Raw genomic sequence first — 27,291 nt, 5'->3', positions numbered from 1 at the left:
TGACCCAAAACTCCCAGTTCGACTAGCATGTAATGCCTCACCTTATGGAGCGGGTGCAGTGACCTCTCACATAATGTCTGATGGACAAGAAAGACCCATTTCCTTCACATCTAGAACAATGAGCAACACTACACAAATTTACGCTTAATTAGAATGTGAAGCACAGGGAATTATCTTCGAAGTCATGAAGTTCCATGCTTACCTGTATGGACACCATTTCACTTTATTGACTGACCGTCATCCACTTAACACCATTTTGATCCCTAGCAAGGCTTCTCCCTCCATGGCTGCAGCTAGATTTTAGCTTTGCGTTTTCTTGCTTCCAACCCACAAATTTACAATCCAGTACAGAAGTGCTGATCATAGAAACGCAGTTTATCCTATTTACCACTGCAAGTGCTTGACAAAGAAAAACCAGGATCAGTGGATACACACCTGATCAACCATGTAGAGGCCTTACTAGTTTGCAGTGCTGACATCTGAAAGAAACCAGATCATACCCCATTCTTTCTCAGGTAATGGAGATGGTGTCCATCAGACAGTTCCCTACCACCAAAGGCTCTGACAGCATACTGACACCAAATCTAACTAGATAGGATGAACTCACTCATGTGCAAGGATGCTTAACGTGGGGTAACAGAGTAATCATTCCACCAAAACTGTGACAGAGTATTAGGGGACTTGCACAGTTACTTCTGGTGGCCAAGTATTGACGCTCAAATTGATAAAAAATCCAAGACCCGTCTATCATGCCAACAAACTTACAAATCTGCCTGCCTCACCTTTACAGCCATGGTCGAAAGCACCTTGGCAGTGTATTCACATTGATTTTGCTGGACCTTTTGAAGGCTGCATGTTTCTTGTAATAGTTGATGTGCACTCCAAATGGCCAGAAGTCTTTTTGATGGATTTCACAACTTCATCCAAGACCATTCAAGACCTGAGGAGCCTATTCAGTCGCTTCGGCATTCCTGAAGTTTTGGTAAGCGGCAATGGCCTTTTACTTCTGATTAGTTTGCTGGTTTTCTTTAAGGGCAATAGTGTGAAGAAGGTGCGCTCAGTGAATGGTCTCGGGCTAAATGTTTCGTGGAGGCATTCAAGCATGCACTGAAATCCTCTAAAGAACCAATATTAGTTCAACAAAGGCTGGATGCATTCTTACTGCAGTATTGGAACACTCCACATAGCACAACAAAAGAAACCCCTGCTATACTTTGTCTACATCAAGGGCAGAGCTCACGCATTGATCTTCTGAAACCTATTGTAGCTGCTGCAGTTGACCAGGCACAAGATGCTTGATGCCTTTGCGGGGCAGCACAATCCAAACACAGAGAATTTGCTGTAGGTGATTCAGTGTTGGTCCAGGATATCAACAGGGAGAAAAGAAGTGGAAAACTGTGATGGTATTCTCGAAAACAGGCCTCTGTCATATACTGTCAATGTAGGACTCTCACAGCAGTAGAACAGACATATAGACCAAATGCTGGACTGTCACCCTGATTTAGTTAAGCCCATAGAATCCATAGAAATAAATCTCATCTTATTAAAATAATAATAACAACAACATTAAAAGGAAGAACCTAGTTAATAACTGGAAAACTGTAATTGACATTAGCTGTTTATTTGCTCACTGTGGCATCTTGAACAGGAAACAGCGGTTTTTATCCATTATTTATTAGTCACTATAGTGTAATGCTAATTTGAAGTGGGAGTACCTTCCTACATTTTTGAAAACTTCTAGTTTTGGATTAACAGGGGAGAAATTGTGATGTATTTGTTTGTTTTACCTTAATTCCGTTAGAGGGTGCTGTGTATGTAGTTGTTGATTTACAGCATTTCCTTGTTCAATAAAGAAGTCACCAGTGTTGTAGTTCAAAGCCACGGTGTGAGATTTTGTTCCATACCTGCAACATAGAAATAGTTAGAAAACTGTTTTAGTTAGTAAAGGTCTCCATGTGAGTTCACTACTGCATATTGATGCAGAATAGTTAGCATCCTGTAAGCCTTCAACCACACACTCGGTCGGCCTGGGGATTCGGTGGCTCAGTTAACTATTCTACAGGCCGTCTACAACCCTGTGGTTCACTGCTGGCGTATCCGTAAATTCAGGGAAGTCTGCAAGCATTTCATGCCAGAGCTGCAGGCTGCAATGCTGCTGCCAGAGAGTACGGCCCTGCAGCTTGTGTCTGTTCAGAGACCCAGTCAGCCATATGAGGCTGCTGCAAGGATGTTGAATTCATATAGGCAATAAAACAGGCCAACCATTCGTCTCTATACTTGGAATCACCCCTCCATTGTTAGCTCGTTCCAAAATGTAACCAGACTCAAATGGAGGTACTGCTTCTTTCAGATTATTTATATCAAATGCAACATCATAAACAGTAGAAATGCACTGATGTATCAGCCAAACATGGATATCGGCCTACAATTATCTGACTACTTACCTTTAAGCTTGACACAGCAATCAGAATTCAGTTAATGGGAGTTAATAACATTTTTTAGAGATATTACCTGTATAATGTGAGCTTGACATGAGGCTATTCAGAATTAATTTCATGCAAATTAAGAACATGAGATGTAATACATTTTCAGTGATTTTAAAAAAGGTAGCCGAACCACAAAACTATCAGTATCAGCAGATGTTGTTCTAAATTCCAGTAATAAGTGTCAGCACACACATTTTGTATAGGTGCATCCCTAATAAATTGTACTTTTATTTAAGCATAGTCTTGTTTATTAAAATGGACGTCCTTTAAATTCTGTACATTCCACCCACACTGGCATTAATTTACAAAGCAACAAAGTTATTAATACATTATGTACACACCAGTATCTGTGTATATATATGTATAAAATATTTAAGTGGATATAAAGAGATGTAGCAATGAAGAGGATTTGCCTTTACATTTGCTCAAGCTGAAAAATTAAGAGTCTCTCTTTAGACAATTAAGAGGGAGGACAGATTTGTTTGCATGTACAGGATGATGAAATTTTTATGGAAGAAACTGTTTGACTAACATAAGCGAATCAAAGCAAAGACCTCATAGAGCAAGTACATTTTACTATACCGACATTTCAAGATTAAGTCGCCATATTAACATGTGCATGCTGCACACTTTTAAAGAATCTATAAACCAGGGTATTATGCACAATACCCAAAGTGTTATACTTATTTGTGTTTTTAACTGAGATAATTTCATCATCCTTGTGACTAATGACCACTAGTTAGGCCATCTTTGGAAAACTTAACAAGCCTGTCACTGTCTCATGTTGTAGGCTATTCTTATCCTATGGTTCCTTGGCCAGACATAGCCGAGGTCACTTTAGGATAGATTGAGTAGGCAGTGCTTATGTGCTTTTTTTTTAGCATCTCAAAAATCGAACTTTTCTAATTTTATAAACACCTGTTGAAATTTTAAAATACTTAATTCAAGTATGAAGTTACAGATTTTTCTCAGGCAAGATCCTCTTCTGCAATTTGCTATCTTGCTTTCCTAACATCAGACAATGTAACATCTGTTAAAAAAAAAATTGTAATCATTAAAATTCACAGCTTAGGCATTCTTAAGACACATGGATCCATGCCCACATCACCACATGCATATGAGAAACAAAATGGTTTTGATTTAATAAGCAATTTTAGCTTTTTTCTAACATGTATACAAACAGCACAGCCTGAGTCTATTGATTGGTTTGAAATGGTTAATGATATGGTTAATATATTCTTTAAAATCTAAGAAAAATTACTTAATGGAATATTCCAGGTTCAATACAAGTTAAGCTAAATCAACAGCATTTGTGGCATTGTGATTACTACTAAATTGATTTCAACTTGTCCCTTTTCTTTAAAAGCAAAAAAATCTGTGGAAATGAGTGTTGTGTGATAAAATAGCTTACATTTTCTGTCTAATGTTTACAATGGAAGTTCTCCAAATGTCTGCAACTAAATGGTTTAACCTAGCTATGATGAAGACAATCGTATTGATAATAAAATTTGCATTTCTTCCATAAATGGACCATGACAGAGGATGTAAGTAATCATGTAAGGCTTGTCACTCTTTGAGCACAGAGAATTTAACTTTGGTGTTTGTTTGATGAAAACCATTGATGCATATCATACACACATTTTTGACAGTTCTGCTTTTTGGGAAGAGATGGTAAAGAGACTGAAACATTTAAAGTATTTTTACCTCAACCATGCTAACCATTTGTAAACAACAGTTAAATTGTTACCATGGATAACACTTCAGCTGCCAAAGGCTGCAGTAAGTGTTTACTGATTTTGAGTTATAAAACATTTACAATACATTTATTTGCATTTAAAAGCACAAAAAAAAAAAAAAAAAAAAAAACACAACAGAGCCACTGAACCAGTCATCATAAGGCAATGCTAAAAAGATCAACCAGGAGACAATGTCAAATTTTTTGGATGTTTAACTTTTTGTTTGATGTTCATTAAAATTTTCAAACACTCATATTCATTGTCAGTGTTGCATGTACACACAGAAGGACAATAGAATAAATAGTTTCTCAAACACTTGCACACTCATTCACTGACTGACTCTCTCACACAGAGAAATAGATTTGTATAGCAGGGTCCTGGTCGCTCCGAATGCTCTTGCATGGGTTCTGAACAGGTGCACTCAGCCCTCTCTCCATGCGTGTGTGGTACAGGTGCAAAACCAGCATCTGTTGACTGTCCCACAGTACTGATCAGCTTCATATGTGGTTGCCGTTTTCCTGTTGCCACTCTACTGGCAAGTCCAGGGCTTTCTTTGCGATACAGTGAATATGGACAGGTGTTCCACCGGGCAGGCAGGCACAGTCTGGCTCACTAAAGGTATTGTGGCACAGCTTGCATCCCTTCTTTTCAGACACTAATATTGGGCCACCTCGATACTTAAGCTGCATGACACAGAAAACAATGGTTAATACTGACGCTCTTTTAGCGAATTCATCAAGAACTTTATGAAGTTAAAGCTTAGCTTCAACTCACCCTATCATGCTGAAGCTGGAGGTTTTCTGCTCGGGCCAGCCCCACTGCAACCTGTGAAGTGCAACGTGCATGCACACTGGCCCTTACTGCCCCACATAGGAAAGGACGGAGTAGCGGCAAGGACCACTCCTCTGGGAGGAGCTTTAACACTTGCACTGCATCAAAAATGTCAGCATGCCGGTTAAGCAAGTCAACAGCGGCTACGGTTTGTGCCCCTCCCGGTACATCCGGGTCTAGATAAACACTCAAGAGTTGTTGGAAAAGTTTCTGACGGTAGATCTGGTCCTGACATGCAGAGGCCCAGGAGCAGTATTCCTCAGCCGCAGTAGAGTCTTTGAGCTGGTGCACTAGAATGTGCAAGGCCTTGTCATGTTCCTCTACCTTCCCATGTAGTATAGCTCGCTCAAGTAGCAGCAGCTCGGAGTCCTGAAGTTTACCTGCAAGCACACAAGCAACAAGCACTGGAACCACATTAGAGTTTAAAACTAATGACAAACATTAACATGCGTGCATGAACACTCAACAATTACAATGAGCCATATCTGCAAACCCAACAAAGATCAATATCTCTTTGCATAGCTTCTCAAGGGGTAAATCAATGACTGAAATTGGTCACTCAGTAACTTTTGTCTTTGTGTCATCTTGGACTGACACCTAGCGGCTTGGATGCAGCATCATTTAAATTCAGTAGTTTTCAGTTTCAGATGCCATTGTAGAAATGTAGTGTTCACAGTCAGCCATGATTAATTTAATCAATGAGTGAAAATGTCAAATAACAGGACGGTTACTGAGATTAAACGAGTAGTATTCGGCTGGTCATGTGATTCTAAAATGGCAGCCCCCATGTGTGGACCCTCTCCATATAGAATAAAACAGCTTTTATAAGTTTACTGATATGACTGAAGTCTTAATTTTAATGTGAGTGGTTGTGATTTCCTACATATATTGCAAAATTACTATTAATGTCTTTAGGAGTTTTTTAATGAGGAAAGAATTAGAACCTTTAAATAAAGACTATTTGAAAGGAAAACGGAGCAAAAGGAAGTGAGAACAAAATGGGCTGTCCAAGACATTTGTTCACAGGTATTGGGTACCCACCTATTAGTAATTGGACTCTGTACAGACTAGACTCTTTCAGTAACCGTTGTAGTTTCTGGCGAGCAGCAGACAGTTGCTCCTCAGTGGATGATGGTCGTGAGATCAGGCCCAGCACTCTGTCTGCATACAGCACAGCCAAATGTGTGTGATAATTTTCTTTCTGTAGTAGCAAAGACACAACACACAAAGGACAGAGGAAACCTTCAGACATCTAAAAATTAGAACCTTGTCATTTAGTAGATTATTTTATCCAAACTGCCAGGCAGAACAGTTTCAAAGACAGTGCTAAAAGCAAGCAGGGATTAAATGCCTTGCTTCAGGATACTATGGTGAAATCTGTTAATTGATTTGTAAAACCTCTTATCTGCTTGCCCAGATCCTTAATTACTATACAAATACCACTCAACTAGTTGTAGAGCACTGGAATAAACCATGGAAAATTCTTAGGCACAGTGGTGTTCTTACCTGCAATCTTTTCTCTAATACCAGGTGTTCCAGGTAGAGCAAAATGGCTTGATTGTGCTTCCGCAAATATGTAATCACATCATCTGGGTTTAACTGCCCCTTCTTGTCCTCAGAGATAGGCCTTTTGATGAAGATCTGTACACCAATCTTTAGGTGATACAAGAGAAGGCATACTACCAGTCAATAATATCCTCTGAAATATTCTGTATGTGAATGAAAGGCCCATATAGTATTGATCCCTCTCATTCCAAAGGGTACATTATGATGTGGATAAAGAACACACCTTTTGATCTTTCTGTATTGCCCAGTCCGCATGCTGCCACACAAGGTCAAGATTGGAACAGAAACTAAGAAAGTCCACAACATATTCAAACAGATCCGGTCTTGTTGAGTCTTGGAGTTCCCCATTGATAATCTTAACCCACATCTACAACAGGACAGGACCAAAGAAAATTGTCATACATTACTTGAGAGTCTTTGTATTTTTTTTCAAGTGTAATATTATTCAATAGAATTACATCCTGCTTAAAGGAAAATTTCAGGTTAAAACTTGTGTCATTAAGTGTGTAATATTTTCGATGTTAAAACACTTTCTCTTATCCCGGCTTACAGTATGTTTGTCGATACAAATATTAGAGACCGCTACGAGACAATTAAGCTTCCATGTTCCTCCCGGTATCCTCGCAGATACTTAGCAAAATTTAAAGGATTAACCAGTTTACTACTACTACTACTAGTAGTAGTTTTACTACTGTTACTACTAGTAGTGGAACTAGTAGTAAATGGTAGGAAAGAACCAAAATTTCAGCCACTGAAAATATTTGGCCAAAAATGCCATAAAATACCATTACTTGCCGTTAAAATGCCATTCACATTTTTTTCTCTTTTTCAGTCAAACATTTTAACAGAAACGGTTACTTTAAAATCCAATTACAGAAACAAAATACATGTTTCCATCCAAGTTTTGAATTTAGTTGTTGCAAAAAAACAGAATATCACAAACAATTTGCGAATAAAGAACGTTTTCATCCCATGTGTTTGAGAAAACAAAATTGGAAGTTCTAGGGAAATTGGCACAAAATGGAAGTTGTATCCACTAGGGAAGCCACTGTGGCTCTTTTGTTCAATGTAATAAATTACTTGCTGTTAAGAGTGCCCAGACAAAACACTCTCATGCAGCTCATGTTCACTTGCGATCAGCGGCAAATGTCTTATATTTGGGAACGAAAGCATGTCAGGCAGTTTTGGGAAGTAAATGTAGTCAATCATTTTAATGACAGGTTTGTCTTCAGTGTAGTGCTGAATTTTGACTCCCTAGTATCCTTGTGTTTAGGGGTAGGTGTAGGGATGGGATTTAGGGGTAGAGACCAATGAGGTTAGGATTAGGGGTGGATGTAGGCTTGGGCTTTAGGGATAAGGGACAATCAGGTAGCGGGGGGTCATAATCTGGCGGGCAGTAAGATTTCGGCACAACACTGGCAACAATTGAGATGCTATGCAATGATATTGGTTTGATGGTTAGTCCAGTTATGAATCAATATTCAGTCACACGTCTTGAGACAAAGTCACGTGACTTTCTTGATGCGCATGCGTTTCAATCATAGTTTATGTGCATGTCTTCTTATCAAATAAAAAAAATGTCCACCTCAATCCAACGCATACTTTTTTTTAATGCACATTTTGGAGATTTTATCCACATCTTGGTGTTTCCATACAGCATTTTGGTTTGCAATATCCCAAATCTCGCATAAAAATACATGGATGGACACAAAGCTAATGACATGAAGAAAAGCAGCATTCATTAGAAATTATCATGATTTAATTCCATTTAAATGGCGGCAGATGATTGATGATATATTGACTTTAATAAGTTGAGATGCGCACATTGACGGTCAACAAGTCGAGACACAAACTTGCATGTGAAAATCCATACAAGCTTGTTACTAAAGAACATGCCACCTTTTCTTTATGCATTTGTACTTTGTTGTTTATTCTTAAGGACTTAATACGATAAAGATGTGCTTATATTAGACAAAAGTCGGTTTTCTATAGAGTTGTGTAATTTAAAAAAAATATATATTATCCAACATTTTAGAAGTTGTTGGAGCCTAGATGTTTAGGTATTAATGCAACCTGAAGGAAAAAACAAGTTTAATCACTAAGAAAAATATTATATTTACAATTTGTTAAGTTGTTTCAAACAAAGTCTAATTTAAAATAATAATGTTCGGTTTTGGTTTTAGGACTAGTGTGTCCAGAATATTAGGTTTTGGCCAAGAAATTTCACTTTGCTGCATCACTAATAACTGGTTTACTTATTTTAGCTGGTATTGATACGAGTTGAAAGATTTTAACTGTTTTCCCTTACTTTAGCTGGTCACGACACACATTTTTGTATTTTCAAACTGAGGAATGAGTCTAAATTATTCCCTGTGGTAACTAACTACATGCCACAGAGGATGTTGATACAGCTTAATTTGTATTAAATTCTAAATATTCCTTTAACATTTGCAGCAAATTTTACTAGCTTGTAACCACAACCTAAAAGTTCAAGTAGATCATAGAACAAGAATCAGATCCCACCTGTAAAGCAGCAGAATCTTGATTATTGTAGTGATATAGAAGGCCAAGGGCAAAATACCTGAAGAAAGACATGTCATTAACAGTCAATCACACACATCATTCAAGCATTGTAGCACAGTTATTCAACCACTGTCAAACACTGACATTTATCAAAACTTTTATTCATGTGCTGCCATGGCAACTGCAAATTCTGCAACTGCAGTGAATAAAAGGCCAGAGGGCATGGATGACTAAAGCATCATAATGACAACAACCAAAACACTACAAAACATTTTATATTCAGCAAAGGTGTTGCAAGCATCAACTATGGGACTCTTTGCTTTCTTGAAAAAAACCCCCAAAAAACTAGACAGAATCTTTTGTTCAGTGTCTACTCAAAGAACAATAAAAGCGAGTACCCACTTGTGATGCTTCTCCAGCCAGGGGGCGCTGTCTGCCAGGAGGCAGGCGTTATCGGAGACCAGCAAGTCCAAGAGACTTTCGTGGCCGGTCTCTGCATAGAGCTTTAGCAATGCTGTGTCCACGTCTTCGCAGAAACCATTAGCGCTGTCGCTGCTGCGCACCTCGTGTAGGTAGCTAATGAGGAAACGTTTGAAGCACTGTACTTTCTCCTGGTCCCCCTGCGTCAGATGATTCAGGTCAGCAAATTCGTGAAGTGGTGGATGGCACCGTGTGAAGGAGGAAGAGGCGGGTAGGAGCAGTGGATAAAGGGAGATCAGCTCCCGTACATCAAGCTGTCCCTTCCTGAGATGAGCACCACATAAACAACATTTATAAAATGAGATATTTTGTATATTAATTAGTTTCCTATTTAAATGATGTATTCAAAGACAGCTTTAATGTTTAGATGCCAATGGATGAGCACATTTCAATGTCTGAGACATTTATAAATAAACTTTTAGTTTTTGTCTTTATTATTAAAAATGATTTTCACGCTATATTTAATTATTTTAAAATACACATTATGGTGGAAACTGACATTTCTGTGCATAATTCTATGGTCAGCTCTTACGATGGAGGGATGTTTTTACATAGTAAAACAATCCAGTTATATCTACTCAGCATGTCTACAACAGTAGAATGTCTTGAATATTAATGTATTATTGGCAATCTGTGGTTGAATGAATTAATAATTCTTGCCATATGACAGATTTGGTAGCTTAAAACATGCCAAATTCAACATGGTAGATCCACAGATGATTCTGTGGGCAATTTATTCAGCTATTAGACAAGTTTCTGTTCTCTATCTATCAGCATATAGCAATTAGGCTCATGTGTGCAGAGGGAGAAGAAGCTATTAGTGAAGAAGTTAATTAACTCCATTCAGTCATACTCGGAAACATCTGGGCCTGAGTGGCAGTTCACAGTATTAATTACAGGACAAAATGATGCACTTCACCTAAAATGTTCTTTTGCTTCTAAAAACTGAAGCTGGCCAAACTGGATGAATCCTGCTTGTTGGAGAATTCTTTTGTGCAATTTCTAAAAGAAAGAGAGACAAGAGAAATCATCAATTATAATCTCAAATACTCCATCTATCAAAAGCACTCTCGTGTCTCGCCATTTGTCAGAACAGCGTACCTGATACTTTTCTTTGGGAATGTTTCTCTGTGCAGCTTCTGTGAGGGTCAGTGCCTCTTCGACTCGATGGCTTGCCAAAAGGTCTTGGATCTGACGCTCCAGAGGGAGAGGCACCAACATATAAACTGCCTTTGTAGAAGCCAACACCACCTTACCTGAGGGAAGGGACAAGACAAAGAGAAAAACACCATCATACCTGAGAGAGGAAATGAGTGAAAGATGCAATTCACAGGCTTCTGAGGGGAAAAAGACATTAGGTGCTTTAAGTCTCTTACAACTTTCAGCTAGTTTTCCCCACAGACCTGTGATGACTTGACAGTGATGCTCAAGTTTTAAAAGAGCCGCGTGTCTTTTGCAACATGGGTGATCGGTTGATGTGATTGGCCAAATTATGAGACCACCAGTCGAGTCATGGGAATATTGGTCGATACTGATCGGTGGTCGTTCGATCAGAGTATACCTATTTAATATGATAGTGAATAACATGTAGGGTACATAAAATTGCTAAAAAAAAAAATCTGTATATTCTTTTTTTTTTTAAATAGAAATCAAGTAAAAAACTCTAAAAAGATGTTTGTGCATTTCAGATGGTAGACGGCAGCTTCTGGTTTCTATTTATTCATCCTATTTTAGTAATTTGTTCATTCATAAAGAAATTGTTAAAGCATTAATAGAAGGAAGGAGGACAACAGTGCACACTAGTAACCATGGACGGTATGTGCACAATATCAATTGCACTTTCTCAGAAAAAGAATGAATCAAACAAAATGTACATACATTGCACAGTGAATATGACATAAATAGTGGCCAATTTCAGGGTTGTCAAAATTGGGTACCTGGTTGGAGTGAGATTTTGATGACATGTGCTAAGTCACATGCACATTATTTGTACTAGTAGTAGGCCTACCATCTTAAATTTGTAACACCAAACATAACCTTATGTAACCCTACACTGCAAATAATTATGCATTTTTGTGCTCACTTATGACAGTTAACATGGCATACACAATTTCAAAACACATACGCTATGGCACAACCAAGGTTTTTATGTGGTCGAAAATTGTCTTTGGTTGCAGTTACAGTAAACTTCATGGTCTTTTCATGTTTACATTGTATATATTTAAGTTATTTTTGATCTAAGCATCTGGAACATTTTAAATTCAACAGATTTTTTTTTTTTTTTTAACTTCGTGGTGCTATGGGAAATCAACATATAATTTCAATTAAGTAACAACTTTTTACCACAATATTCCTAGTCCCATGATGCTTTGCGGACGATGTGGGCGGAACCTCTGGTTAAGCATAAACAATCGTTATGTACTAATGCAGCATTAAAAATGACAGAATTATAGCGAGGTGATATTGTTCTTCCACCTATCTGTTAATGGTTATGGGTTTGAGGAGGATGGCCAAATATCGCAAACAGAAGCATTTTAGTTATTTTGTTGAGTCTTTATCCATCTGAGAACCTGAGCAGACTAACCTGAAAAGCTATGTAGCCTATTAGCACCTTCACAGCTGTCAAGTAGAACATGTTTTGAGAACTGTAGATAATTATGTTTATTTTAAAGCATATATTTAGTCTAGTCAGAACCTGAAGAGTTTGTACCGAGATTATACTCTGTACTTACTGCAGATACAGGAGAGGTCCAGACAGCAGGATGCTTGTGTATTGCAGGACTCAGGCGATGATACTGTCATCCTGCCTTTTTCGGATTAAATACAATTATTTTGCGGGAGATGACTGTGTAGTAAGCTCAATCTAGCTATATAATTGTTAGTTTACATACATAATATCCATATCTAAATTCTATAACCTACATGAAATATTTCAGTGTTGACAGCTGATCCTGTTGATATATTTAATTTATTAGGAAATAACGATGTATTAGCAGCCACACAATACATCGTATACAAAAGTTCAATGTTCTCTGTAAAGCAACTATAAAACAGTATGTATTATTAAAAGCACTAGCTGTAAAAATAAATTTAATTGATACTGAATTAATGTCCACACTGTTTTCCAAATCACCTTTTTCCCTTAAGGGAGGGAAGACAAGCACATTCTGCAAAAGACACTAAAAAGAAAGTAAACTGCAGGCAGGAAAAAAGCAGGAAAGAGGAAAATCACAATACAGTTAATTTCAAACGTGATTTATTTATTTTTATTGCCATATCAGCATCACTGGCTATTTTCATGGCAAGATCAAGGTAGTTATAAAAAGGTAATATACACAATATAGTATATAAAACAGTAATATACACAATGAACATTATATAAGACCTTTCATTTCAATATTTGATAAAAAAAAAATAAAAAACAATTCCCTGGTAAGACATTTTTGAAAACATCCACTAAAAAACTTTGAGTAAAAACGTTGCAAAGTGGCATTTAAATTAGGACACTCCAGTAAAATGTGTTTTATGGACAGTGGTGTCTGACAAATATCACATGTTGGTGTCACTTCACCTTTCAATAAAAACATAAGTCTAGAATGACCAATACGGCATCTTGTGTAAACAGTCTGGTCATATCTACACTCAAAAGGAAAACTTGTGAAAGATCTTTCATTTATAATTGGGTTGACTTCATACAACTTATTATGGATGCAATTGTTCCATTCGCCACTTTTTACATATATACATATTCAGTACGGGTTTGAGATCTGATGGTGAGACTTGACAGTCTGTAATTATCAGAGTGAGAGCTTTCTTTGCAGCAGTATCTGCATGTTCATTACCAAACAGTCCATTTCAAATGTGATAAAACATCTCACTACTGTACATGTCTCATCTAATAATTATGGTCTTCCACTGTAGAATTTATCCATTTAGCATCACAGCATGAAAACAGTTGAAAACATCATCACTGAACACAGACAGTTCAGGTAAAACACGGTTCCTTTTTATCCTCAGTAATAATGCCATTTCAAAACATGTGAAGCATTCACAAAAAAATATGCTAAATAGAAATTAACAAACTCTCAAATTTTCTAATGAACTTTCAGCACAAGTACACACACCTGTTGGCACAATAATGCTATTGTTTATATGTAATTCATTGTGCCCATTTCTGGACATCTATCATAGCTGGACCATAACGGTGGATAATATAAGTAATCCCCACTGTTGACTTCTTGCCAATAAAGTGAAAAGAGCACACAAAAATTTATTCCAAAGCTTTTTCAAACAGATGTTCCTAAGCCAATCCTTCTGTAGGCAGCTGATGGAAGAAGCAGCATCTGGGACTGGAGCGCTTTGCTTTGCGGGTGATCATAGCATTGCTGTTTTAGACAAAATTTTAGTTTTGCTTGATTATTAGGATAACCATTCAGGATAACCAACTGCACACATTGTCCGGGAAGTTTTTAAGACATCTTACAACATTTAAAAAGCAAGAATCTAACCACATGACACGCAAGCAAGCATTGACCAGCTACACACAAAACGCCAACCAATCTCACTTCCGCCAGCCAACTGGAAATTTCACCCACCTTGCGAAATACAGTGGACTTGCTGAGAATATTGTGGATAAGGCTAGTTATAATATTCTCTGTACTGATGAGTAGACCAGTTTACTGATCTTGGACTGTAATTCTAGTGAAAAATTAATTTCCTGGAATATAGTTTTCCTTTCATCAATCTTAATGATTAAAGTTGTCTCTTGAAATATTTTAAGGCAAACATGGCCAGTTTGTTGAATATCAGACATCATTAGAACAGGAGAAAAACTTTCTCCATAATTCATGGAGGTCCAGACTTTAAACCTAGGGATGCACGATATATCAGTGGCCGATAACCGGGAAAATCTAAATATTATTAATCGCACCTATATTTTCGCTGATAATTTGTTACGGTTCATTTACTTGCGGCTGAGAATCTCTGACTGCCTGCGACGCCTTTCATTCAGGCAGCGACACAGGCAGCATCAAAGACTGTGCATGCGCACACACACCGTCTCTATGTGAGTGATAGCAGGTGAAAGCCAAGCTAATGTCACTCTGTGTGGATTATTTCAACATCTCTGCACCTTGTTACATTGTTTTGGGGCTGGTTTTAATTCAGGATCATCAGCTGTATTTAACGACAAGCCATTTCCCATATTCTGTTTATGTTTTATGAGGCAATAAACGAAAATGCGACAAAAACATACAGTTGAAGCCAGAAGTTTACATACACCTTAGCCAAATACATTTAAACTCAATTTATCACAATTCCTGTCATTTAATCGTAGAAAACATTCCCTGTCTTAAATCAGTTAGGATCACTACTTTATTTTAAGAATCTGTAATGTCAGAATAATGGTAGAGAGAAGGATTTATTTCAGCTTTTATTTCTTTCATCACATTCCCAGTGGGTCAGAAGTTTGCATACACTTTCTTAGTCTTTGGCAGCATTGCCTTTAAATTGTTTAACTTGGGTCAAACGTTTTGGGTAACCTTCCACAAGCTTCTCATAATAATTTGCTGGGATTTTGGCCCATTCCTCCAGACAGAACTGGTGTCAGGTTTGCAGGCCTCCTTGCTCGCACACGCTTTTTCAGTTCTGCCCACCAATTTTCTATCAGATTGAGGTCAGGGCTTTGTGATGGCCACTCCAATACATTGACTTTGTTGTCCTTAAGCCATTTTGCCACAATTTTGGAGGTATGCTTGGGGTCATTGTCCATTTGGAAGACCCAATTGCAACCAAGCTTCAACTTCCTGGCTGATGTCTTGAGATGTTGCTTCAATATATCCACATAATTTTCCTTACTCATGATGCCATCTATTTTGTGAAGTGCGCCAGTCCCTCCTGCAGCAAAGCATCCCCACAACATGATACTGCCACCCCCATGCTTCACGGTTGGGATGGTGTTCTTCGGCTTGCAAGCCTCACCCTTTTTCCTCCAAACATAACGATGGTCATTTAGGCCAAACAGTTCAATTTTTGTTTCATCAGAGGACATTTTTCCAAAAAGTAAGATCTTTGTCCCCATGTGCACTTGCAAATTGTAGTCTGACTTTATGGTGGTTTTGGAGCAGTGGCTTCTTCCTTGCTGAGCAGCCTTTCATGTTATGTCGATATAGGACTCGTTTTACTGTCGATATAGATACTTGTCTACCCATTTCCTCTAGCATCTTCACAAGATCCTTTGCTGTTGTTCTGGGATTGATTTGCACTTTTCAAAACTACGTTCATCTCTAGGAGACAGAATGCGTCTCCTTCCTGAGCGGTATGATGGCTGCGTGGTCCCATGGTGTTTATACTTGCGTACTATTGTTTGTACAGATGAACTTGGTACCTTCAGGCGTTTGGAAATTGCTCCCAAGGATGAACTAGACTTGTAGAGGTCCACAATTTCTTAACTGAAGTCTTGGCTGATTTCTTTTGATTTTCCCATGATGTCAAGCAAAGAGGCACTGAGTTTGAAGGTAGGCCTTAAAATACATCCACAGGTACACCTCCAATTCAGTACACCTCCTATCAGAAGTTAATTGGCTAATTGTCTAAAGGCTTGAAATAATTTTCTGGAATTTTCCAAGCTGCTTAAAGGCACTGATAACTTAGTGTATGTAAACTTCTGACCCACTAGAATCGTGCTATGGTCAATTAAAAGTGAAACATTGTCTGTAAACAATTGTTGGAAAAATGACTTGTGTCATGCACAAATTAGTGTCCTAAATGACTTGCCAAAACTATAGTCTGCTCAAATGAAATCTGTGGAGAGGTTAAACAAATTAGTTTTAATGACTTCAACCTAAGTGTATGTAAGCTTCTGACTTCAACTGTATATGTATGTTACTTGAGGGCAATCTTTTCGCTTATTACTTAATGCAACATAAACAGAATGTGGGAAATTGCACATTATTACTTGCAGCACATCACTGCGATTAAAACAAGCCGCAAAACAACCTAACATGTTTCATAGATCTCGACAAAATTTTCAGAGTGAGTTGAGATGCAGTGTTTCACCAATATGCATTTTATGAATTATGAGCGCTACTCTTAGGATTTCACATGGTTCATTTAATATTCTTGATTCAACATACCGCTTGCTAGCCAGTCAGCTGTGCACTTTGTACACTGCGAAAGAGACCCCATCACACTCACACAAAAGGCTCATTTGAGATGAGAAACATCCGTGCAGCACCAATCACCGATGATCACCATGAGGTGCACGCCGGCTAGAAATGTGTCAGAGTGTGGTCCGACTTGCTCTGATGTCATGCTGACGTATGCCTAAACAAATCTCACAACAGCGAGGCAGCCGTGCCTCCTGAATATTACTGAAACTTCCTCTGTCATCTGTACGTTCTGGAGTGCATTTTGCTCGCTTAAAAAGCAGAATGAAACAGCGCTACATGGGTCAATCATCAGCACGAGCGCAGAGAAGGTGCGGTAATTCGCGGACTGGTCTCAACTGAACGGACTATTTTAAATGTGCTTGTGAACCAGTGAGATGCGCAGTGGGGATTGCGAAACTTGTAATGAATGTGATACAGAATTGTCTGTTGCAAAACTCTTATGTCTCGGCAATGAAACTAGTTTAAAACAAACAGTCCTCACATTCTAAATGGCACTGACAAAGAAAACAGGAGAAAGCTTAAATTAGAAGGATTTTCAATTCTCAAATCACAACACTTACAAAAATGTACCATGGATTTACTGTTGTAACACTAAATGTACTGTACTAACTAGTGCCAGACCGATATTATCGGCCGATATTAGCCTTTCACCGATATATCGGTATCGGCGTATATTTTACCGGTATGTGCCTATATGAAAACTTTTTTTCAGAACATAAAATGCAGAAAACAATGCTTTAGAATTGGTGTCATAGCATAGTTTGTCCAGCAAAGCGCGCTCCGACTCCATTGTTTACAGAGCGGACTCTGAACTGATGGTGGTTCTGCAGACAGGGCAGAGTTAAACCAAGATTTGAGCGGTCTCTTCTGTTAAATTGCTAACTAGTTTGTGAAATAGATACTGGAAAATGTATAAAAAATGACCCCATATAGCCAGCTATAGTTTATCAGAGCAGTAAGTAATGTAGCAGATTGAAAGGTAAACATCAGAGCATCTTTTTGCAGTTCAACAGACAACGGTGCGGTGGTGGATTGTGTGTGGTGAGTGTTGATTTCACACTTCGCTGTAATCTAGTTGGTGAGACACAGTGCTGGAAAGCAAATAAGTCCATCTTTTACTCACCATAGCAACGAGCTTACAGCTAACTAGCTAACCATGTAGCTACTTTCATTGTTGTCAGCTGAGTGGAAGCTAATGAGTAAACATGTATTCACCAAACTGTTTTGTTCAGGATTCACAGTTTGGTACCCCTTTCAACCGAACAATTCCGGTCATTGCATTTATAAAATGTAATATTTAAAAGTCTGGTTTTCTAGATATTAAAATAGGATACGTAATAAAAGTAGATTTAGGGTACGTTTACATGACAACGATGTACTAAAAACGGAAAAGTTTTTCCTTTGCGTTTTTGAAAAGTTTCGCGTACAGACGACAACGCTGTCAAAACGATCCCCGTTCACATGGATCCACGAAAATGACTAAAAACGCTGTATTAAGCTGCGTTCAAACTGCCAGCGACATCGCGCGAGACAGCAACACGATCCTATTCATTTTCAATGAGAGCACAGCGACTTCCGGCGACACAAGCTGCCGAGGCCGTTGGCGACAGAGATCGCCGTGGAGAGCGACAAGACAAGTTGAGAAAATGTAAACTTTATGCAAATGACGAGCGACATTCATGAGCGACTGCCAATGAGAGCGAAGACAGCAGAGCTCACGTCATCTGTCTCATGGCAGACTGGGGACGAGTGCACGCAAGACAGAGGAGAAGTTTCAGCGTTGTGAGGGATTTTTTCTGTTCTATATAATTTGTCTGTAACCACATGCATGGAAAACAATGATGCGTGGAAAAGCGTGTCAGAAACGGTCTTCATTCCGAGTGAGTTTGATTCATTCATTCATGATAGATTGATTGCCTTATTAATGATTTAATACACTGAACACTGCTACACATTTTATAAAACACTCTACACTGCAGAATGTACAATTTTAGAGACAAGAGTGATTCCTTGTCCAAATGTAATGATATCTTAATTGAACCAGTATTAGGTCTCATCCGTGATCACATTTTTAAACGTTATTGCCAGATGTGCAGTCCTCCAATAACGTTACAGCAACAAACAGTAGGAACGCCCACTAGCGACACAGATCACAGTCTAGCGACACCAAGCCACAAAGTCGCTGCAGTGTGAACACAGCTTTATGCATGCCAGGCCAGTAGTTGGCGATGTCACTTTGTAAAGAAACTACTGCGCGCATGCGCACGTAAGCATTCTTCCACAGAGCAGTGAATACAAACAATGAAGATGGCGATCGCTGGTCGTAGTAGTGATGTAGTAAATCTACACTTTGCTGGAGAAGCGTCAATAAACTTAAAATCTTGAGCAGCACAAACACAGTCCTGTAGTCCACCATTGTAGTTTTGAATGTCTCGCGCATTGTTTTGAAGTACTAGCGCGCATGCCTATAGACTGAACACATAATACGCGTACGCATGACGTCATCGCTTTCACAAATTCTAGTTTTTGTATGTTTACACGCAGACGATGATGGCATCGTTTTCAAAAACTTGCACTTTGAAGCCCGTTTTCAAAAGTTTGCGCTTTCAGGCAACAAAATGCCGTTGTCGTGTAAACGAACAGCAAAAACGCATACAAAGTTTTCCGGTTTTTGTTGAAAACGTTGTCGTGTAAACGGCCCCTTAATAAATAGTATATTTGCCCTGTGTAAATAATAATATATAGGAACTGTATCTAAACTAAATGAGTGGTAATAAATACTAATACAACAGGCTGGAAAAATAGACATTTATTAATTTAAATATCCTATATATATATTTTGAATGTGTTGAAACTTGACACCGGGCAACATACCCTAAAAACGGCACCGTTAGAACGGTTTCATGCTGAAGAGCCACTTAAAAGTTTTTTTTTCTCTCGAAAATATAAACGTGTAAATGCCAACACCATCATATATGTCGAAAGGACTGATGCCTGTCAACCAAAACATGAGCTCATTGATGTTATTAAATGAGTCAGCTTTTTTATTCCATCAGTTACTCCTGGTCGGAGGCTGCCGTATATATTTAGTTTATATGTGTAGGGTTACATTCAACCTGAATTTAATGGTGCAGTGCTCAAATATTTAGTAGAGCATAAATTGGGACTTAGTGCCTATTTACGCCACAACTATAGGCTAAGTTGTAACGTACGTGTAGCTGGTGCAACCGGCCCCTGATGTTTATTTAGCTATTTATTTTATTTTTATTTATTCTTTATTTAAATGGCCAGCCATTGACTGATACTAAACAGTACTGAAGTTTATTTAGCCATTTATTTTATTTGAATTTATTCTTTATTTTAATGGTCAGCATTTGACTGATACTAAACATACAGTAATGATGTTTATTTAGCTATTTATTTTATTTTTATTTATTCTTTATTTTAATGGTGGGCAATTGACTGATACTAAACATACAGTACCAATGTTTATTAAGCTATTTATTGTATTTTTATTTATTCTTTATTTTCTCAGTGTTCATTTCTAGAATTAGTTGACAATGTATAATAATAATAAATGTAAAATGTTCTTTGATAAAAATATTTAAGAAAGCAGCCTTCTGAGTACCTTTGCATAGTCATATCGGTGCACAATCCACATAGAAAAGGTCTGTTTTCATTCCAGCTCAAAAATTTGCTATATCGGTCACCATATCGGTAATTGTTGAATTTTCCCCCCTCTAAAATCGGTATCAGTCTCAAAAATCCCATATCGGTCGGGCTCTAGTACTAACTATGGTAGTTGTGGCAGAAAAAGTTTCTAAATGTATTTAGACTGCAGTTTTTTTCATTAAAATAAATGCCACAGTTCTTTATATAGAAACCATAGTTACTAATCATGGTAGTGAGGTGCCATGCATGGATTTACCTATGGTTACCATGGTCTTATTAAAAATACCATTGATAAAACTATGGATATTTTGGAAGGACTATGGTAAATTTTCATAATTATTATGGACCAAGCTATCAGTTTTTCAACTGTATAAAATGTGTTCTGTTGTAATGCTCTCTAATTGTAGGAAAATGTAAGTTGTTTTGTTTGCCTTTAGAAATTCCAAGAGATGACTGTAGTTTAATCAGTAGGAGCCTGAAAAAAAGGAATCTGTAAAGAAGACCCAATTTATTCACACTGTCAGAATATTTCAATTTAGCCATATAAAAATTTGGTGTTTATATTTTCCACAGATGTTACTGTTGTAAATTTGTAATTTGTATCTGCATCCCAACCTCAAAATCAATGCTGTATTGTCAAATGTGCATTTCAATGCACATAACATGTAATATTATTTGCATGGTGCTACCAAAGCAGGTGCCACATTTTCAACAGGCCCTTTGAGGGCACAAATAAACCCTGATGTGGCCCAGGATGAAACTGAGTCTGACACCCCTGTTTTAAGCGATTCCTCGACCAATACACGTTAACACGGGTCCGGCGTCGCAGGCTTGTGGACACGTGCACAACAGCAACTCTGCAACTCTTTTCGGTCAGCTTTAGTTTTTTTTCAATTTTACATTTACACTGTTGTTTTTGGAACTCATAAAAGAAAAAAAAAAAAAAAAAAAATTAATAAAAAAAATATATATAATATACAATATATATCTTTATTGTATTTATCTTATATATTATTATATAATATTATTTTATGCAATAGTAAAATATTTCTGTTCCAATTTCTTCACTTTGATACATTATTTTAATGCTCTTTGTTTAAACCCACAAGTCCTTATTTCTCATGAAGCAAAACCTTTTTTGCCATTACATGATCATTTAAAGTGAAACCAGAGCGCTTTGCATTCACAATCAAAGTTGATATGTTGGTTTATATTTTCGCAGGAGTTTAAAAGCTTCACGCGCTCTTCCAGACAGGAGCTGCTTTGGTTGACGTCCACGGTGCGGCTCAGTGACGCTCGGAGTTCAACTTAATGACACACAAACATGCCGCTGATGGCATTTATATTTTTCTCTTAATTCCCTTAGTTGCTCATTAAAATGTGATTGGAATTTGAAGTGCACAATAATCGCAGTTATCTCAAATAATCTTATAGCAGATAACCACGATCAGATGGTTATTTAATAATTGCGACAGGCCTAGCTGTTAATGTCAGGCCTAGCTGTTAATGTCAAAGCAGTTTAGCCATTTGAGAGGTTTGACTTCCTCCAAAGTGCTTTAGTAGAACAGTCGCACAACCGATATGTGCCATCCTATCTCTAAAGCACGCTGTGGTGTTTCACCCGACACCAACACGAAACCAGGATTCAATCATACCACGCAGATGCACAATGAATTTGGGATGCATATTTAGTGCTCATAAAGGGCCAAACCCAAGATTAATTTGATTAAATTTGCTTCGGTGGCCTGAAAATTTAAAGCCCAAAATATACTTAGTTTTTGACGTCCATGCTTAGCATCTACGTACGGTCAAACGCAAGCCTTTCAAAGTATACTGTGAGCACATACAAAAGCAGCTGGAGAATGCGTGCTAAGACTGTTATGAGAGAATGGACTATTTATCATCAAGAGTGTAGACTCATAAATGTCTTTATATTCCTTCAGATTTGAGTTGTAAAATGCAGGTATCTCCTGACCTCCTTACATACATGCTTTTGACGTGCTCATCCACTGTTTTTATTTCCATATTTGCCTCCTGTTGTTTAACGACACATTTACATGCGATTACATCATATTCTGTGAGTGTTGCCACCTTGTGGACCCACTAATTAATGCAAATAATTTGAGGTGCACATACTGTGCTTTCAGAGTAGGCCCAGCTAGAAAAACCGGGCCGCATGCGTTCAGTGTTCGTGCACTCTGCTGAAGACAAAATTTGCATACGCAGACGCCTAGCATTCACATCTGACCGAAGTAAAGTGTATACTGGGCTTAAGCCCCATGCTGATGGAAAACAATCTTATTAGCAGATCTGTAGCTATGTTTTACTTATTTTACATTGAAATACGTGGTCTTGTTTTTTGGTGTGAGATTTATTTGGGTGGCGTGAGAGCGTAACTGGGCCTGAAAGCGTGTATCACGCCAAATGTGTGAGAGTTGGCAACCCTACAATTATATATAGTGCAGACGCAGATAATCTAAAAAAAATACCAAATATCGGATGATTTATCTGCCTCTGTGATATAACGGTCAACTACTAACAGTAATGCTGTAGGGGGGCCTGGATAGCTCAGCGAGTAAAGACGCTGACTACCACCCCTGGAGTCACGAGTTCGAATCCAGGGCGTGCTGAGTGACTCCAGCCAGGTCTCCTAAGCAACCAAATTGGCCCAGTTGCTAGGGAGGGTAAAGTCACATGGGGTAACCTCCTATACTATAATGTGGTTCTCGCTCTCGGTGGGGCACATGGGGAGTTGTGCGTGGATGCTGCAGAGAATAGCATGAAGCCTCTGCACACACTGTCTCCGCGGTAACACGCTCAACAAGCCACGTGATAAAATGCACGGATTGATTGTCTCAGACGCGGAGGCAACTGAGATTCGTCCTCCACCACCCAGATTGAGGTGAGTCACTACGCCACCACGAGGACTTAAGAGCGCATTGGGAATAGGGCATTCCAAATTGGGGAGAAAAGGGGAGAAAAGAAAAAAAAAACAGCAACGCTGTCAGTCACAACTTGAGCCTGCTGTCACAGTTACACTGAAGTGCCACTTATGTGCTTCAATTACAATCTGAAACAGGCCTAAGAGAGAAAAGACAAAAGGAAATGTATGGGAGAGGACTCTTACCTTCAAAATCCTGCAGGAGTTGTCCATCTCTGAAAGACATTGTCTGTTTGAGCTGCTGGTCCAACATGCTGTGAACGGTCACAAAGCCTTCATCCAACGCAACCACATAAGGGAAACACACAGCCGCCGCAATCACGCTCTCTGACCAGCTCACTGGGGCACGCTGAGATATGCCCTCTGCGTTAGCAAACATCCCTGAGAGAGAAAGATACAGAGAGAAGCATGACTCATCATGAATGATCACCATGGTGACAGCCGAAAAAAGCGATTCATATCTAAAGTGTGGTGTGACTGAAGTTATACTGAAACCATAAACAAACAAACAATAAATGCATTTGCCTTAGAAATCAATTCATCAGGGTCATATAAATAGGCACTTCCTTTTGAAATGCACTAGTGAGAATATAAAGGAATTCTCAATAACACCAACACTGAGAATTCAGACCTCAAACAATCTTCAACAGTCCAAAAGACCTTCATAAACACACTGAACACAGCTGTACTTTAGAGAAGTGCAATCCTTGATTTATAAGTAGAATTAAGTTTTTACTGTTATGGCTGAAAACCTTTTCCAAGCAAATGTGAAAACTTTCAGGAGGGCAATGTTTTGTGTGGGTTACGTCCACACAGATAGTGCAAGCATCATCTGAGCATGAGCGGTTTGCATCACAGATCACACAGAAGCAGGCCTTATTAACATTTTCTGTCCAAACCAAATCACTAATGATCCATCAGGCTATTGAAAGCCCTTTGGAAATGGATTTCAGATATCGATAATCTGAAGAGTAATTAAAGATTATATTAAAAAGCCTTCCTTACAAGGTACAGTATCATTATATATTTCTGAAACTGACATTGCCAAAGTGAAAACCAAGTTTGAGATATCAAAAACTAGTATTTTTACCAGTTGTAATTGATTTTAGAACTGGACATTTGCACTATCTGAAGGATATATGAGGATTGTATGGATTAATGGATAGATTGTGAAATTCTTCTAGTAAAAATGCAGTTACAGGTTCAAAAATGTACTAGTTGAAATTCCATTTTTGATATCAAGAATGGGTATTTTCCACAAGAAATTACGTTATTTTTTTTAAATCAAGAATTACAGTTTTACTAGAGCAAACCTAATTACTGATATAAAAAATAAGCATTTTAACAAGTGAAAATGTAATTATAGATAACTATAATTAAATTCCTGCACATGATTACAAGTCAATTCAGCTTGACATGATTAGTGAAAACACACACAATGAGTGGAATGTTCCATCACCTTTAACATGACAGTTATGATGGCACATAAGGAAAATCAGTAAAACAATCCCATCCAAATGTTCATGTCTAACAAGGTTTTGTAGATCTTCTGAATGGCAGCCTCAAGATCTTCTTTGAATTGATCATCTGAATGTCTGTGTTGACCAAAGCGATTTCACGGGGCATAGGAAAACATCATGTGGATGCTCATCTGTATTAAAATCTGGATGTATTAAAAAAATAAATAAATAAACATCTCTAATCAGTGCTGTTTTGGATTGTTTAACTCACCAAGACCGCCTGGGGCAGCCAGGAGAAACTCTTCCCGGCCGATCCTCTTGACGATGGGTTTCCTCTCTTCACAGTCGTAAGGAAAAAGATCCTGAGAGGCTCCTGTGCTGTAGTTCAGAATCATGTACTGTGTGGGCAGGGCCAGGCAGATAAAGTACCCATCCAGGCTCAGGGCACAGGGCTGCTCTGGTGTGGTCACTTCCTTTAACATCTGCACCCGGTCCTCGTGGACTGTACAGATCTGGACAGCCCGTCTGCGTGCCGACACCACAGCCATTTCCACGCAGAACGGGTCCCCAGTCACCGGGTTCTCATTCAAACAAAATGCAGTCACACCTTTGAGCTTAGTGCCCCCGGTGGGCACAGGCTCCAGGGTAACCATGTCCACAACAGTGATGGTTGTATCACAGAGGACAATGAGACGTTCCAAAGCCGAGGCAGCCTTGAGCTCCACCACTGGCTTCTTCAGGCCCAGGTATTTGTGCAGGAGCTTCTGGGCATTGTAGGCCAGCTTCCCCTTGGCTGTTGTGTGCTCCTCTAGTAGGAAGTGATGGATGAAGCAGTCATTGGTTCCCAGGTACAGGTTTTTGCCACAGCACTCTATGCATTCGATGTTAATTCGCACCTTTTCGCCCATCACCAGCTCCCGCTCCACGGCGGAAACCAGCTCAAAAGCTTTCACACTCATGGTGTCACCCACATCTATGGCAAGAGAGAGAAGGCAAACAGAAACAAACAGTAAGACAAGGTTCACCCTGACAATGGGTATAAAACATGCTTAACTATAAGGAAGAGGCTGATGTGTGTACATGTTTACGGTTTATGAGCTGCACCATTATGTAAGTTGTGCGTCTATTTAAAGTTAATTTACTATGTAATTACATCTATGCCTCTCCATGTAACGTGAGTAACAGAAATACAACAAATGGCTTACTAACACCAACAACTCCAAGACACAGCACTATTGACAGTAAAGCAGTTGCCTATTTACCTGTGGTTTGTATACACTCGGGTGCGATAACCTTAATAGCTCTCTATCATCAGCAAATCCCCCTAGCCCCCCTTAGACCCGCATTGCTTGTGACAGTTATTTGAAAAATAATGTTTTGTTCAAACAACCAAAGGCCACGATAGCAAAACTAAAATAAATATATGCATCAACACACTGGAAAGCCCAAAGTCGCTCAGTGCTTGCTCTCACATCCATTCAACAGCCCAAAATGAGCATGTATTTGAACGACAGATAGAAATAAGACCATGTCTGACATTTCAAAATCTAGTGAGCAGCCTACAAAATTTGGGGGCATCATACAGCTTATGTATCTTATGGTGAGTGTGTATGTGTTGCGGCGTGCTAAGAGCGCAAATGAGGCAACAAGTAATGTGAGAGAGAACCGAGCGCATGTCATACCCCAGCCGTGGCCAGTATGGTCCTGATCAGAGTGATGGCAGCGTTTTCAAGGCCTGCCCGTTTCATTCAAACGCCCCACTCCACCTCCCTCTTGCTAGCCTTGCTTTTGCGCTTCCTGTTTCTCCACCGAAATACTTCCGGTCACGTGATGAGGGTGGGCTCTGACTACTACTTCTTCGTCTTGTTAATGGCAGTTCACTCCTTAGGAGTATTACCGCCACCTACTGTATAGCTTACATGGGTGATGCAATTGTATTATATATATATATATATATATATATATAAATAAAAGTGAGGATGTAATGCCCCACCCACCCCAGAGGATCAGAGCCCATGCTTCAGCTGGCGCTGCGTGTTCAGCTCCTCCAGCTTCCACTGGGCTCCTCAACCTCCAGGATGGGCAGAAGCATCACAATCCCCATACATTATATCCTATGCTCTAGTCCTGTATTCTTTAAAAAGGTTAAAAAAAAAGCCCTATATGTCTGAGAATCTCTCAAACCCTTTCCCAAGAGGTCCGTGACATTTACTGGTCTATCCTTTATATTATTAAAAAGACTACTACTTTGATCATCATATATGTTACATTTAAAAAAATACATGCTCTACTGTTTCTAAAACATCACATTCATCACACATACCATTTTCATGCTTCCCCATTATTGCAAGTGTTGAATTTAATCTTGTGTGTCCCAGTCTTAATCTGGAGATCATTACTTCTTCCTTTCTATACCTTCCATAAAAT

At 38.7% G+C, this 27,291-nt stretch overlaps 1 protein-coding gene across 1 annotated transcript; it reads right to left on the bottom strand.

Annotated features, from left to right (window-relative positions):
* Nucleotides 1-3,604: 3,604 nt before the first annotated feature.
* LOC127446615 (transforming growth factor-beta receptor-associated protein 1 homolog) lies at nt 3,605-26,670 on the bottom strand. The gene is made up of 12 exons (XM_051707674.1): nt 26,547-26,670; nt 25,136-25,837; nt 23,591-23,785; nt 10,724-10,878; nt 10,542-10,624; nt 9,545-9,886; nt 9,143-9,200; nt 6,843-6,986; nt 6,560-6,706; nt 6,095-6,254; nt 4,997-5,433; nt 3,605-4,905 (listed from the first exon to the last, which is right to left on the bottom strand). Exons 2-12 carry the CDS (start codon nt 25,821-25,823, stop codon nt 4,720-4,722), a joined length of 2,595 nt encoding a protein of 864 aa, XP_051563634.1. The 5' UTR covers nt 25,824-25,837; nt 26,547-26,670; the 3' UTR covers nt 3,605-4,719.
* Nucleotides 26,671-27,291: the final 621 nt, after the last annotated feature.

Source organism: Myxocyprinus asiaticus, chromosome 9 (assembly GCF_019703515.2).
Source record: "Myxocyprinus asiaticus isolate MX2 ecotype Aquarium Trade chromosome 9, UBuf_Myxa_2, whole genome shotgun sequence".
Lineage (NCBI taxonomy): Eukaryota > Metazoa > Chordata > Actinopteri > Cypriniformes > Catostomidae > Myxocyprinus > Myxocyprinus asiaticus.
This window is presented reverse-complemented; position numbering and strand designations above follow the sequence as displayed.